The sequence below is a fragment of the Myotis nattereri genome (assembly GCF_964212035.1).
Source record: "Myotis nattereri genome assembly, chromosome: X".
Taxonomy (NCBI): Eukaryota; Metazoa; Chordata; class Mammalia; order Chiroptera; family Vespertilionidae; genus Myotis; species Myotis nattereri.
Genome location: NC_138078.1, coordinates 146,773,458 through 146,790,162, shown reverse-complemented (window position 1 = coordinate 146,790,162; position 16,705 = coordinate 146,773,458). Strand labels below are relative to the sequence as shown.

The following is a 16,705-nucleotide window of genomic DNA, read 5'->3' as shown; positions in this document are numbered from 1 at the left end:
AAGGCTTGTTAAAACACAGATCACAGGGCCATATCCCAGTTTCTGATTAGAAAGAGGCATGCAAATTTGCATTTCTAACCAGTTCTTAGGTGACACTTAGGTTGCTGGTCCTAGGGCCACATTTTGAGAATCACTACCTTAAACCCTATTGCCCCCTCATCTATCATCCAATTTACTCCTACCTACCCCTAGCTAACTCCTTTTATAAAAACACTAGAGGCCTGGTGCACAAATTTGTGCAAAAGTGGGGTCTAACAGGCCCACCCCATTTGGGCCAATTGGACCAGGCTGGCCAGGGGGAGGGGCTGCGGGCAGTTGGTGGGCCAGCCCCGCCCTGACCCCGATCAGGGGTGGGTCTGGCCAAGGGGAAGGGCCACAGGCAGTTGGCCAGCTGGCCTGCCCCTGGTGGAACTCCCGGTTGAACTTCTGGTCAACCTCCCTGTTGAGGGGATAATTTGCATATTAGCCTTTTATTATATAGGACTAGAGGCCCAGTGCACGAAATTTGTACACAGGTAGGGTCCCTAGACCTAGCTGGTGATCAGGGCCGATCAGGGCCTTCCAGCTGCTGGCCAGGGCCTTCCTTCCTTGCCAGCTGGGGTTCTTACTTCATTCCGTGCCGCCCCCTGGTGGTCAGCGCACGTCATAGTGAGCAATCAAACTCCTGGTCTTCCAGTTGAACACCTGAGGGGACACTTTGCATCTTGGCTTTTTATATATATAGATGTTTAAATGTTTTTTTGAAACATTCTTTTTTTAAAGTATTTTTCAAATCACACAGTAACACTAACACACAATCACTGTATTCAAATTAATGAAAAGAAACAGAAACCCTTCTACATTGCTGGAAGAAATGTAAAATGGTATGGATGCATTGGAAAACAGGCAGTTCATCAGAAAGTCAGTAGAACTGCCATATGGTTCAGAAATCCCACTCCTAATTATATTCCCAAGAGAACTGAAAACATATGTCCACACAGAAATCTGTATATAAATGGTCATAGCAGCATTATTCACAACAGTTAAAAAGTGGAAAGAGCCCAAATGTTTACTAATGGATGAATGAATAAAATGTGGTATATCCATACAGTAGAATATTATTTGGCAAGAAGGAATGAAATACTGATACATGCTACAACATGATGAACTGCTAAAGAATGATAACTGAAAGAAGCCAGACCCAAAAGCCCACATATTGTATGATTCCATTTATATGAAATGTCCAGTATAAATCCATAGAGACAGAAAATAGATTAGTGATTGCTTGAAATTGAAGGTGGGAATGAGGAATAACTGCAAATGGGCACAGGGGATCTTTTTAAATTGGATTGTGGTGATGACTGCACCACATTGTAAATTTACTAAAACTTATTGAATCATATACTTAAAACAGATGAATTTATGATATGTAAAGCTGTGTGCACTTCTCCTCCAGGCATCTCCCTTATAGACTATCATGTCATCTATTTTCTAAGTTTGCTAATTTGAAGGTCACTTGTGATTCCAAACTGTCAAAGCCAGTAGCAGTGCTCTCCTTATCCTCGGTGATAGTGCTCTGGCATACTTCTCCTTCTACCACTCCAGCTGCTTGCCTGTTCAGTTTTGTTTGCTGGTTCTTCTTTCTCATCCTACCCCCTGATGGGTAATCCACAAGCATCCTTCAAAGAATCCATTTGTCTCCATCTATAACTTCAAATTCAACATATCCCAATTCAAACTTATCATCTCCACCAAACCAGCTCCCCTTCTCACCTGCCCCAGCTATGTTAGTAACTTTCTCCAAGTCATCAGGATTTGGAGTGATTTTTGACTTATCTCCTTTCTTTCCAAAATTCCAATCACCAAGTTTGCTCTACTTTTCTCTGAAAAGGTGTCACATATTTGTGAGCAAATAATCTGAACAGAACACATGAGAAAAAATGCAAATATCAAGTAAACACATGAAAAATTTTCAAACTAAAATAATCAAAGTAAGTAAATTAAAATTATAATAGGTATAATTTACACCTATTACATTAGAAAAAGAAAATTTTCCATCCAGGTGGCATGGCTCAGTGCTTGAGTGTCGACCTATGAACCTGGAGATCCCAGTTCGATTCCCTGTCAGGGCATATGACCGGGTTGCAGGCTCGATCCCCAGTATGGGGCATGTAGGAAGCAGCCGATCAATGATTCTCTCTCATCATTGATGTTTCTATCTCTCTCTTCTTCTCCCTTCCTCTATGAAATCAATAAAAATATATCTTAAATAAAGAAAATTTTCCATGATGGCAAGATTTTGGGCAACTGGCATACTTATAAATTGCTAACAGCAGTGTAAACCACCGCCTAGCAAAGTAGTTTGGTGAAATCTATCAAAAATAATAAGAATGTTCATTTTCCTTCAACTAGTAATCCCAACTCTGGATAACTGTTTTTAATGAGATAATTCAAAATGAGAAAAAGGTTATAGCTACACAAATTTTTTCTGCAGCATTACTTTATAATAGCAATAAATTGGAAAAAATCTAATTATCCAACAATTTGAGAATGATTAAGGAAATTAGAGCACATTAATCTAGTGAAATATTATGCAGCCATTAAAATTTATACCATTTGAAGAAGCCTGTACAGCAAAATGAAAAATTGCTCACTTAGTGGGGAAAAACAAAGCAGGACACACAAAATCACATCTACATAGTTATTTAATCATGCCAAAAAAAACCCCTCTATACCTGTAGATAAAGGCTGGCATAAAAATGAAAACAATTAGGGTGTTAAGGTGGTAGCACTAAAGCTACTTTTTCTTCTGGTTTTAATTTCTTATAACATTGTTTTTCACAATAAACCAACATTTTCTCCTAAATATCACACACATTTATCTATCCCTTCTACATCACCCCTCCTTCCCAGTGCAGGGCCACACTCTTTCATGCCTGGATCACTGCCCATAATTGGTCTCTCTTCAACCCATCTAGGCTGTAAATGCTGCCAAGTTGTCTAAAGTGCTAGCTACATTTACCATGTCATTTACCTGTTCTGTAACCTTCAATTGTTTCAATGTTTGTGATCCTATCTAGTTTTTAAGGCCTACCTCTCCTTGCCCAATACTTTGCTATTTGCTCTTTTTTTCTGTACTGTTACTGCTGCTGCTCTTCTTCCCTTTCCTCTTCCTACACCTCATTATCACAACTAACATTTAATGGGGGTTTATGGTGCCAAGTTGCATTCTAAATGCTTTACATATATTAACTCATGTATTAATCTTCATAATAATCACATGAGATAGCTACTTTTACCCCATATTATAAATAAGGAAACTGATGGGGCAGGGAGGAGGGGAAGAGGAGAGAGAGAGAGAGAGAGAGAGAGAGAGAGAGAGAGAGAGAGAGAGAGAGAGAGAGTTCCTAAGCCACCCTAACACAGCTAGAGAATGGAAGATACTAAATTTGAACCCAGGCCAACTGACTCCAAGGACAGAACCCTTAACCAATGGAGCTTATTCCTCCCACACACCCTGCTTAGTCTCTCTGCTGATCCTTTCCTCCTGTAGGTCCCAACCTTCAGTGTTCTTATTGTCCAATAAACTCAAGGCACAATAATACTTATCATGTGTTGTCCCTACAGTGTCCCAGGCGTTTCTTGTTTAAACATGTGTTTGACACTTCATCTTATAGCAACTCGCCTGAGTAAGCAACACTTAGCTTGTCCCTTTAGTACCTGTGAGACATTCAGTAAATTATTCAGTACCAGTATGTCTGAACCTCAGATTTTTTCTGAGTCAATGTTCTCAAAGTGTGATTCCAGGGCCAACTGCATCAGCATCACCTGGGGAGCTTGTCAGAAATGCAAATTCCGAGCCCCATTGCACACCTACTGAATCACACTCGCTGGAGGTGAGATTTGCCTATCTCTATTTTAACAAGCTTTTTGGGTGTTTCTAATGCATACTCAAGTTTGAGAACCATCACCCTAGCTAAAATAATTACCTACCTGACAGAGTTTTGGGGACAATAAAACATAACATGTGTATCTTAGCTGGTGGTATGTGGGTTGTTTTGCAAATGGTACTTCATTATTACTGCTACTTAACTCTGTGTGGGTTAGTCTTTCTTGCTCAAGCTGTGGGTGGGCAGGCTTTATGCTTCTTGCTGCTCTTTAATATTTCCCTGCTTGTGTAGAAAAAGGCATTACCTACACTACATTTTAAATAGTCTTCTTACTTCATTGGCTGATTGGTAAGAGAACCATTTTTGGAGAAGCACTGTAGGGTAGTACAGCAGGTCCCTGAGTAACATCACTTTGTTCAATGGCATCTTGTTATGAAGTTATAAAGTTGATTAGAAAAAGAAATGATTCCCAGCTAGGGCCACTATCTGTGTGGAGTTCACATGTTCTTCCTATATCTGTGTAGATTTTCTTCGGGGACTCCAGTTTCCTCCCACATCCTAAAGATGGATATGTGAGGTGAATTAGCATGTCTACCTTGTCCCCGTCTGAGTGAGTGTGAGTCTCTGTGTGTGAGTGGTCCTACAGTGGAAAGGTGTCCTGTCCAGGGTGGCTTCCCACCTTGCTCCCTGAGCTGCCAAGATCAACTCTGGCCACCTGTGACCCTGAACTGAAATAGGTAGGTTGGAAAAGAAGTTACTTTTTATTAATATTTTTTAAATGTATGTATAGCTCACATTTATTTCAATGGTGAATATTAGAAGTGTTTTGGGTCTTTATTGATAAATTTGGTGATGATTTTGTGACCAAAAAATGCCATAGGTATTTAATTCTTGTTTATATCAATTAGCCTATGGTAAAATTGGTTTCATTGCATTGTTTCACTTAAATTTGCAGTTTCCAAGAACCAACTGGTGATGTTAAGTGAAGTCTTACTGTGGAGTGTCTCTGAAGTAAGACTGTCTGGATCTAGTCAGCTTACTATTTGTGAAGCTTTAGGCAAGTGAATTTATCTGTGTGGGCGTCAGTTTCTTCTCTCTGGCAAATGGGGAGATTAACAGTGTCTATCCCTTAAGGTTACAGTGATAAATAAATTCTTTGAATGATGCTCAAGTAGAGAACTGTGCTCAAGTAATTTTAGTTAACATTATTTTTGTGTCATTTTACCTGTTCAGTGGTAAAGGCTCTGTTTCTTCATTTGGCAAGCAAATGACAATACCACTCAGCAACTTCTCTGTGCTAGTCATAGAGAGAAAATCTATGACTAAGGCATGGTCTCCTCTCTCAGTTTTCAGCCTAATATGGGAAACTCTGCAGACCCACTAGAGACTAGAAACAAGTTCTCAAAGGACATGGTACAACCCAGTTCACAGTGAGGAATCAAGACCAGTCATAGATGCCCTAACCAGTTTGGCTTAGTGGATAGAGTGTCGGCCTGCGGACTGAAAGGTCACAGGTTCGATTCCGGTCAAGGGCATGTACCTTGGTTGCGGGCACATCCTCAGTAAGATGTGTACAGGAGGCAGCTGATTGGTGTTTCTCTCTCATCGATGTTTCTAACTCTCTATCCCTCTCCCTTCCTCTCTGTAAAAGAAAATCAATAAAATATATTTTTAAAAAAAGACCAGTCATAGAATCCCATAGCATCCCTATCCAGGTCAGACTCCAGAGGCATGATGCTGAGTGATCAATTTGAAGGGTTCTTTAGGGATCTCAATTGAAGCAGTTATGATGGAAAATGCATGAACTTAGGGGCCAAACTTGGGTCTGAATCTGTTTCTATCACTTATACTAGGTGCATGACCTCAGCTATGTTATGAAACCTCTCTGGACCTCATCTATAGTAAAAAATGAACTGTTGTGGAGAATTAATGAAATCATGGGTGTAAAAACATCCAGACCAGTGATTAATACTTAGTAGACAATCAATAAATGTTGGGTTCTTTCATTTTTCCATTGCCAACCAGAAAACTGATAGGTTACCCAGACTTTAGAATCAAAAGAAAGCAAAAATTATTCCTGACTATACCAACAAATCACAGGGGATAATGTAGGAACGCCCTCCCCCCCAAACACACACACAAAGAACCCCAGTGGTCAGGAGACCCAGATTCTAGTCCTCTCCTTTGGTGTACTCTCCCTAAGTGCCCCTTCAGAGGCAAGGCTGACAGCCTTCTTCCCTATGCCACCTTCATTCTTTTTTTTAATTTTTTAAAAAATACAGCCTTCTATTTTATTTTTTAATATATTTTATTGATTTTTTACAGAGAGGAAGGGAGAGGGATAGAGAGTTAGAAACATTGATAGAGAGAAACATCGATCAGCTGCTTCCTGCACACCCCCTAACTGGGGATGTGCCTGCAACCAAGGTACATGCCCTTGACTGGAATCGAACCAGGGACCCTTGAGTCCGCAGGCTGACGCTCTAGCCACTGAGCCAAACCGGTTAGGGCGATTCTTATAGTTTGAGTTAAAGAATCACTATAATTTAGGAGCTTCTTGTACAATTAGGCCTGGAGAAGAACTGACTGAAAGAGTATATCAAGGAATTTCACAAAAGAGAGGTTCCAGCCAGGCTGATGTAGAGCAACACCGAGAAGGTAACTGCTACTCCTTATGGTCACCTATGACTGGTGGGCTCATCTCTGGGGAAGGTGAGTGCTTGGTGCCACGTTCCCACAGTATGGGAGCACACTCTCCATTTTGGGCATTTTCCCCCTTAAGGACTTTGCCCAAACAACTCTTTTTCCCCTAGCCCAATCCATAAATGCCATTTGTAAAAATGCTCCTTCTTTCAGGAATTTTAATCTATTGTTAGCATGATCTGCCCTTGGACTTTTAAAATATGTATATATTTATTTCAGAGAGGAAGGGAGAAGAGAAAGATAGAAACATCAATGATGAGATAGAATCATTGATCAACTGCCTCCTGCATGCCCCACACTGGGGATTGAGCGTGCAACCTGGGCATGTGCCCTGACCGGGAATTAAACCAGGATCTCCAGGTTCATAGGTCGACACTCAACCACTGAGCCATTCTGGCCGGGCTGCCCTTGGACTTTTAATGGGCAGACCTTAAGTTCTCAACAAGCCCTATAAAAATAAAGGTGGCAGAACCCAAGAAACAAGTACCTCCAACAACTCTGAGACAAAGGCACAGCAGTAGCAAGACAGTCTTACCTCCTCTCCACCCCCTCCAACTGCCTGATGACCATTGGAGGGGTAGGCATAATTTATGCCTTCTCATGTATTTCAGCACAGTCTGGTCCCATATGTCCTTGTGCCTGAGAAGGCCTGCCTCAGGTCCTTAAGACGATGGGCACAATGTTCCACAATCCTGCCTGACCACTGTGTATTACAAAATGTTCTAGCAATCAGTTTGGTCTGTAGCCCAGCTGCCTGGGGCCAGGCTGGATGACATCTTAGTAAACTCCAAACCAGGTTCCTCAAAGAAAACTGAGCAAATAGAAGACCTTACCATTTCTATAGAAAACTCAGAGGTAGCAACTCACCCCAACACCCTGAGCAGCCACTTACCTCCCTGACTGGCTGGTCTTCCTGTTTCCTGTTACTGGTTTCCATTTGTCCCCAGGAAATTCCTGCAAAGCAAAATTCTGATAAGTTAGGGAGCTCTGAGCAGTCAGGTATCTAGATGGCCTCAAAAATGTGAAGAGTTCAGAAACCTGTCCCTGGCCAGGTCCCCCGGATGGTTCCTTCTACTCTCCCATGCAGGTAGAGAAATATGTACCTGGAGGGCTGCCTTTCTATAAGGAGGCCTGCTGAGCTGCTGGGGGCATGCAGAGACCAAGAGAGCACTTAGGGATCTTGACAGTGTAGTCTAGAAACTCAGTGTTTCCCTCTCTTTCTTCACTCCCCTCCCAAACCACGTTTAAAACCAGTTTAGCATGTTTGCTGTTTGCTCTGGCTCTTGTAAAGGAGGTATTTTTGTTTGTTCTGCCTGGTGAACCTGCTCTCTCCTTTTTACTCTACCAACATAGAAAGCATCTTCTCGGAAGCCCTGACCCTTGAGGGGGCTTTGAGGCCTAAATTAGCTCTTGCTGCTGCAACCCTTTCCCAGAGTGAGGCAGAGGGAGATCATGCATTCCAGCGCACTGCAAGGGCCCTTCCTCCTCCCAGATCCACTGGCAGGGGATGAGGTGGGCTTACCTCTGGGGAGCCTGAATGCTGGGTGCCATGTTCCCCACATTACAGGAGTACATTCTTTACCCTGTGTATTTTTTTTTTCCTTAAGGGCTTTGCCAAAACAACTCTGTCCCTTCTCCATGTGTGCCATTTGTAAAAATGTCCCTTCCTTCCTATTCTAGCTCCAAACCTAATACAAATTTGCCTTTGACATTCTCCCTGGTTTTGCTTTCAGTACCTTCTATCTAGCAACCCAGACCTTAGCCCAATAGGAATGCACAGGTATTCCTAAACCTCAGTGATGTTCCAAATTCCCTTTTTCTCTAATGCTATTATTGGTCCCATTCCAAGTTTTATTACCTTTGACCCAGTAAAACAAAAAATTGCTCCCTTTTTGGACTAAGACATCTGGTGTCAGTCATACTGGCTAAGATACTTAATAATTGTGCTATTTGAGAGGAACTATGTCACTTCCCTAAACCTCAGATTCCCCTCTGGCAAACAAGGACTATGCTATCTAGCCTTGCTGGGTTCCCAGTAGTGGTAATAAAGTGGGATCTGCATAGATAACGCCTAGCACAGTGCTCAGCAAATAGGAAACCCTGGATGTTGAGTGCCATGGAGAGGATGAGGTTACTCAGCTTTTACAGGATCAGAGCAGTCCCTGCCTGGAGCGTCTCATGGTAGAGCAGCTCTAACCACTTGTTAGATTTCAGACTCTGCCTTGACACCCTTGTGAGATGTCCCTGCCCTCAAAGACATATTACTTGCTCAGCCACAGTGGGAGCCAGGATTTCCTGTCCATGCCCTGTCTGGCCCTATGGGAAGTGCTCAGTAAATAGCAGTGGCCAAACCAAACAAAGTCCTGTCCCAACTCCCAACCTCCCTCATAGATTTACTTTTTTTCCTGAGCCACTTAGGTTGCTATAAATTGCCCACATCCTTTGAACTAAAGAGGTAGTCACCCCATGGCTTGGTGCAGATGGGAATTGACTGTGGTGAGGACTTGCTGCTCCAATGGAAGATATATTACTAGAAGGTGTCCTGCCATACTGGAGAGAGCCTGGGCTTTGCAATCAGCCTATGGAGAAACAGTGTAATTCAATTAGGAATTTGGCCCTGAAGCTAAACTATATGGATTCAAGTCCCACACTTGCCCTTTACTAGCTATGTGACCTCAGGCAAAATACACAACTTTTAAAAATATCATTTCCCCCAGTTATTTAATGGTGTGATTGTGATAATAACATTACCTATTTCTTGATTACTTTGAGGACTGCATGAGTTGATACATGTAAAGTGCCTAAAGCCATACCTGGTGCACAGTAGACACTCAAATGTTAGTTATAATTGTTCAGATCCTGACTTTGCCACTTGCTAGATGTGTGATCCCTCTGAGCCTCAGTTTCCTCAGCTGTAAAATGGGATCCTATTATAACTTATCTCATACAATTGTTAAATGAAATAACCTGAGAATAGATGGAAAACTAACTGGCATGAAGTATGAGGGATGTGTGTACTGATTTTAGTTCCCTTAACAGCACAAAACAGGAGCCAATTACCTTTTGAACATCTTCCAGGGGCCATAAGGAGGACATCAGCCCTACTTCACACAGCCACCATCACAACTACCTTAGTCGTGTGAGCTGGGGTATTCTAATCCATGCTATAAGCTTACTCATGTCTGGGGGCAGGGTGTGTTCAGGTGGCTGGGGTAAAAATGAGCATGAAGTGGCTCTTAGATGGTTATACACATGTCTGAAAGGCTAGTGTATAAGCAGACCTGTTTAGCTAGTCTAACAAGCATTAGGAACTCAATGTGTCCCTCCCTCAGAGTGCAAAAGGAGGCCTGCATTGCTGCTGCCAATAGATACAACCTGCAAATTTCACCTCCTTCCTTTACAGAGTTATTGACCCTGGGCTGACATTTCTGTAGCTATCATCTTCTTAACCCCCTGCCACCCTCCAACTTCAGTCCCCTTTCTCTATTGTCTATTTGCAGGTTCTTCTTTTAGCAAACAGTTTCTCAAGCTAAGCCAATCTCTCCCTTTATTTTAAAAAATAATAACTCACACTTATGATTACTATCTGGCAGTTACTGTTCCAAGTGCCATACACAAGCTACATCATTTAACCCTCAAAACCAACTTGTGAAGTAGGTACTATTATTACCTCCATTTTTAAAATTGGAAAACTTAGAAATTTGAACCTTGGCAGTCTGATTCTAGCATCAGTGCCCCTAAACCATTATTTTATATTTCCTCTCCTTTTTTCAATATGTTATTATGGATATTTTCAAGCATACAGACAGTTGAACAAGTTTACAATTAACACACATGTATCTACCACCTAGATTCTACAATTAATATTTTACCATATTTGCCTTATCACAAATTTCTCTATTCACTCTTCTATCTATCCACCATCCTATCTTAAATTCTTTATGTATTTCAAATTCTTACAAACAACTTTATCTCCATAAAATTAAAAGCTTAAATGAAATAGACAAATTCCTTGAAAGACAAACTACCAAAACTCATATAAAAAGAAACAGACAACCTAATGACCCTATTAAAGACATTGAATTTGTAGTTTAAAAACCTTTCCACAAAGAAAACTCCAGATCCAGAAGGCTTTGATAATGAATTTTACCTAACATTTAAGGAAGAAATAATGCCAATTCTATACAAACTCTTCCTGAACATGGAAGAGGAAGGTATGCCTCCTAGCTCATTTGGTAAGGCCAGCACCTGGCATAAAAACCAGACAATGACATTATAAGATTACTACAGACTATAATCTTTGATAAACATAAACACAAAAATCCTGCCTTTGACCCAGTGATCCCACTTCTGGGAATATATCCGAAGCATCCCAAAACACCAATCAGAAAGAATATATGCATCCTCATGTAGCAGTATTATTTACAATAGTCAAAATATGTAAACAGCCCAAGCACCTATCAGTAGATGAGTGGATAAAAAAAGTTGTGGTACATTTACACAATTGTACCACATTGTAATGTAATGTAATGTAAATTCCATTACATTGTAATGTAATGTAATGTAAATTCCATTACATTGTAATGTAATGTAATGTAAAACCCATTTACACAATGGAATACTATGCAGCTGTAAAAAAGAAGGAAGTCTTACCGTTTGGAACAGCATGGAGGGACCTGGAGAGTATTATGCTAAGTGAAATAAGCCAGTCAGAGAGAGACAAATGTCATATAATCTCACTAATACGTGGACTCCAATGAACAAAATAAACAAACGAACAAAATGGAATCAGAAGCCTGAATACATGGAACAGACTGGCCTGTGCCCAAGGGGAGAAGGGTGCAGAGATAACTGAATAAAGAAGGTGAATGAAATAGCTAAAGAACAAATATACATACCCCATGGACACAGACAAAAATTTGGTGAAGGCCAAGGAAGGGGGAGACAGGAGAGGGTGGAAGTGGGCAAAGAGGGGAGGAGGGGAGCTCCTGTAATAATGTCAACATTAAAAATTTTAATTAAAAAATTCTTAAACTATGAAAAAATCAAATCTAGTAACAATGTGAATAATATGTCCTGACCAAGTGGGTAATACTAGGCTGTTTCTTATTTCAAAAATCAATGTAATTCACCATATCAGTAGACTCCTGATAAAAGCTCTCATTAAACTAGGAATAAAAAGGAACTTCCTCAACCTGATAAAGGACATTTACAAAAACCTACAGCTAGGCCCACCAGTGTGCCTCAGTGGTTGAGCATTGACCCAGGAACTAGGAGGTCAGGGTTTGATTCCTGGTCAGGGTACATGCCCAGGTTGCAGGCTCGATCCCCAGTAGGAGGCTTGCAGGACACAGCCCATCAATGATGTTCCTATCTCATGGATGTTTCTATTTCTCTACCCCTCTCCCTTCCTCTCTATCTAAAAATCAATAAAAACATATTTTAAAAAACTTGATAGCTAACATCACAACACTGAAAGACTGGAAACAAAGCAGCAATATCTACTCTCACCACCTCTATTAAACCATGTACTGGAGGTCCTAGACAGTGCAATAAGTTCCCCCTCTCCCCTAGAAAAGACATACACAGTGGGCATATTTAAAATTATTTCCACTTGCAGTGATATGACTATCTATGTAGAAAAATGTTTAAAAATTTACCATAGTACTAAAACCACTAAGTGAGTTTGAAAAGTTTACAGGATACAAGGCCAATACATAAGATTGAATTGTATTTCTATATAATAGTAACTAAGAATTTTAACTTGACATTAAGAAAACAATACTATTTACAATAGCATCAAAAACATAAAATCTTAGGGATAAATATAACAAAATATGTGCAACATTTGTATGCTGGAAACTTTAAAGTAAGAGAACCAATAGACTTCAAAAACTTCAGCATAAATACCATTAAATAAAGTTCCATATTTGTTTATAATATTTTAAGGGAAAATTTACTTCTAGTGAAGGGCACAAATATTAAGTGTACATTTGTTGAGTTCTTATGAATGTATACACCTGTGTAACTCAAACTCTTATCAAGATATAGAACATTATCGTCATCCAACAAAATTCCCTCATGCCTTTTCCCAGTCAATCTCTGTACCACCTCCCATAGGAAACCACTGTTTTGAATTATTTTCCATAGAATAGCTGTTTTAGTACTTTATATAAAAGGAATAACAGCGTATATATTCTTCTGTGTAAGGCTTCTTTCACATCTAAGGTTCCTTTATTCAAAGAATATGTATTGAGCAATTTCATAACCAAGTCATTCAGAAGCACTTGCCTATGCAACAACAGTTCAACACAGGAACTAACTTCTGGTTTGAATGCATCAGCCAAAAAGGTGGCACTAAGAAAGCCACAGAGAAGGAATCTGGCAGTGAGCTGGTAAAGACTTAGGGGATCCTCCCAGAAATACCTTGGGAGATGGTGGTAGCTTATGTTAGGGCGATAGGTCATAACCAGGTATAGCAACAGCCAGTCTAAACCTGGGTCTCTGACAGAGAAAGAAATTGGAGAAGAGGGGGAAGGATTTATCCTTTAGAAAACCAGACAGGTCAGATCCCTAAAAGCAAAGCCTGGGGGATCATTTGCACATTTTGGAGCTCCAAATAGTTTTAAAGCAGGAAATGGAATACATGCTGTTTTGTATCAAGTACTGTTCTGACACTCTATATACACAATCTCATTTGATCCTCACAACTGATTTATGAGGCAGCCATTAGGAAACTCCACTTTGGTGATGAGGTAATAAGACTTTATTTAGTACTTGGCATTTTATGAGATAAAAATTCATTTGTCCCTTTAAAAATCACATAACTGCCAATTTTGGTGGTTGAATGACTTGCTTAAGGTCACTCAAATACCAATTATACAGCCAGGGTATAAATCCAAGTTTGGTCCATTTCATGAAGCAAAAGTTATTTTATTCTAACTCTAAAGATGAGGTAATTGCAATTTTGATAGCTGAGTGTCATGCCCAAGGTTAGTAAACTACCATATGGTGGAGCCAAGACTATATCGTTTTAAGAAATTATAATTGTTTTCAAATGATTCACCTTGCTTTCTCCTTAGAAAGAGAATAGTGAAGCTCACCCATGCAAGTACCAAGTCCTCACCTGCACTGTTGGCTTCCTGGGTTTCCAAGCGTTGCCAGGTGCCAAGCTGCTGTCCTCGAGGGTACTGTGCTGGGGATTATGATAGCAAGCCGAACACCGAATGCATTGGTGGTGGTGGCACCGACAGTTGTAGCAGTTTGGCATCATATTTCTCTTTCGCAAAGCCGGGCAGATCTCTCCAGAACAATAAATGCAAGGGTCATGTACTACAGCTCCCTGGACACTGCAGGAGTAAGAGCAGGTCCTGTGGTAATCAAAATCACCACAGTGCAGTGGCTTACAACACATGGATTGTTCTAGTCCTTTGCTTGCAAAACATTCTGAGTAAGTAGGAGTTTCTGACTGAAGGGATGACATGAAATGATATGATTGGTCTGTGGCATGATATTGTTGGTCTGTGGGATGATATGATTGGTCCATGGGATGGCGCCTCAATTCCCTATAGCTGGAGCTCTTTGGCTGGAAATTTTGGTCTATAGGTTTTGGTCTCTGGGTAAAAGTTTTATTACTATGAGTGGTTAAACCTGGCAAATGAGATGTAGATAGGGATTTGCTATTCTCTTCAAAGAACTTTCTTCTGTCTGCAAAGGGCAAGAGGATGGCTTCCTCCCCAGCTTGGGCAGTAGAAGCCTTCAATTCCTTGTTATCTCCTGGGCTGGAAGAGCTTTCTGTGGCTAGTGCCACATGCGGCTGCAGGTTGTGCTCTGGAGACCATCTCCAATGACCTCCACAGACTCCACGGTGGACACTTGTTTTCTCAGAGTCTGAAGAGGATGAATCAGATGCTTTCCACCAGGTGTTCAGACCCAAAGAGGACTGGCCAGGCCTCTGGCTAGGGCTCATTCGGCCCTCCAAGCCTATCCTAGATTCATGGCTCTCAGGGGCTTGGCTAAGGCACTCTGAAGACCTAGCCCTAAGCATCATGTTCTTGTTAAAGAGCTTATCTCTGGGGCTAGGTGGTTTTTTATATGAAGGTAGCAAAGGTGAATTAGAGGCAGGAAGTAGAGGACTTTCTAGGGGCTCCTCGGCCTCTTCCACTTGCTCCTTAGTGTCACACAGCTGTGATAAGGGACTCTTGCTTTTATGGAGCTGGGCCTTCCTCCTCTGAATTTCATTCCGCAGGTTGGTAGCAAAACGCTCACTCTTGCGTCGGTTTTGGATTGAGCGTCCCCGGGTCCCTCCATTTCGCCTACCACCCACCCGGCTACACTCCTTGGGCTCATTGTCCCCTTCTTCAGTTGCCTCTGTGGTGCCAGCTACTTTAGTGGTTGAAGAACAGTCCCTGGTTTGTTGAACAAGAGATCCAGAGGCAGAGGGCTGCTGGCTGGGCAATTCATTGCCTGCTCTGTTTACTCTGTTTGGATCCTGAAAACGTCTTTCTGGAGGATGTCCATCAGCTTCTTCATGAGGGGAGCTGCTTGACCTCTGGTGCCCCGAACCCATAGGCCTATCATCCACTGGCCTGGTCTTTCTCTCTTTGCTGGGCTGGTCCTGAGTTCCTCCTATAGGGGGACATGGACTTTTATTTCCTGTATGGCTGCTATGCAATGGGGACAGAGTCCACTCATGCCCATCCTGTCCAGTTGGGAGCTCCATCCCCTGCCTACCCCTAGTATCAAGGTGCATATGCTGCAAGTGGGATGCAAGCAGCTGTTCAGGGGCACTATGGCGATGGCCTGTGGGTCCTGTGAGGTGTGGAGGGCTGCCAAAAGAAGAACTCTTAGCTATCTCTGCTGAAGCCTTGCTGGGTGGGCTGGAATCATATGATTTTTGAAATCCAACAGCTTTGCTTGAGGCCTCCATCAGTAAGTGCTCAGAGCCCTGTTGATTGGATTCAGGAGGTTGGCTGAGCTCACAATTCTGATGGCCCTCGTTTGTCACTTGGTCTTGTCCACTGAGGCAGCAGAACCTGTGAGGGTTCCTTGGGCATAGCTCAGTATCTAGGCTTGGTTTCTCCTTCTGTTGCAAAGAATCCATAGGCTCAGAAGCCCTGCGCTGCTCTCCATTAAGGAGCTGGGCTCTAGAGGCCTGAAGACTGTCTCGCCTCACTGGAGGTTGTGGTGGGCCCTTGGCGGCCTTGGCAGGCCCTGAGTGGTGAACCTCCTGTGGGCGGGATGACATCTGGGAGCTGGAAGTCAGCTGGCCCCCATTGGTGCGCCGACTACCTCCTGAGGACTCAGCCACATTAGGTCTGCTATTAGGGGTCTTAGTTAACGCTGGGCCTTGCATGATGCAGTCTGTAGAGGCTGGTTCCTCTGGCCTAAGGGGAAGGGCACAGTCAGAGGCATTTGAGCTGGCCGAGAAGGAGCTGTAGGCTGAGTCACGCTGATTAGGGTACATGTTCTGGTCAATAGGCAAGAGGTGACCCTCATAGGTGGCTTGGCCTGGTTGTTCCAGGCTCTCCATGCTGCCAATGGAGCTGCTTTTCTCAGTGCTGCAGTGCCGGGAGAGTGGACACCACTGCACACACACGTCACTGTAAGACACAGGGCATTAGTTAGCCAAATTACCAAATCCTTTTCCCACTGTGGCCAGACCTGCCATGGAAGAAGGCAAGACAACCCAGAGGCACCTATGCCACCAATGAAAGTGAGATACAGCAAGAAAGGAAGTAAGGGAAAGAGATGGACACTGGGGTACTACAGTGATGTGATAAAATGGGAGAGAAGCCAGCATATGGAAGAAGGATGGGGCAAGATCCCAAAGACTAAAAATGTGAGGTCTCCATTGGGGGTTATGTTCTGCTTGATGTCAGTGAATCTAGAATTGCTTCTGACCTGTCACTGTTCCCAGGGAGTCAGCATGGGGCTCTCTGCCAGGAGATACAATCATAGATTATTAACATTAGAGAGGGGCCTTAAAGGTCTGATTCAATTTCAGAAAGCCCATTTTGAAAATCAGTGGCTCTCAAATTTGAGCATGCATCAGAATCACGAGGAGGGAATGTCAAAACACAGGTTACTGGACCTCATCCCCAAAGTTTTAGGTCTGGATAAATCCTGAGAAT

General features: G+C 42.3%; 1 protein-coding gene across 1 annotated transcript in view; it reads right to left on the bottom strand.

Moving 5' to 3' along the window:
• SHROOM4 (shroom family member 4) overlaps positions 1-16,705 on the bottom strand; it is a gene marked incomplete at its 3' end in the record, with an annotated part of 210,624 nt that overhangs the window by 26,357 nt on the left and 167,562 nt on the right. The window contains exons 4-5 of the mRNA XM_081081157.1: positions 13,699-16,174; positions 7,465-7,526 (exon numbers count right to left, since the gene is read on the bottom strand). Of these exons, the coding sequence (XP_080937283.1) occupies positions 7,465-7,526; positions 13,699-16,174 (2,538 nt within the window). The remainder of the gene's footprint in view (positions 1-7,464; positions 7,527-13,698; positions 16,175-16,705) is intronic.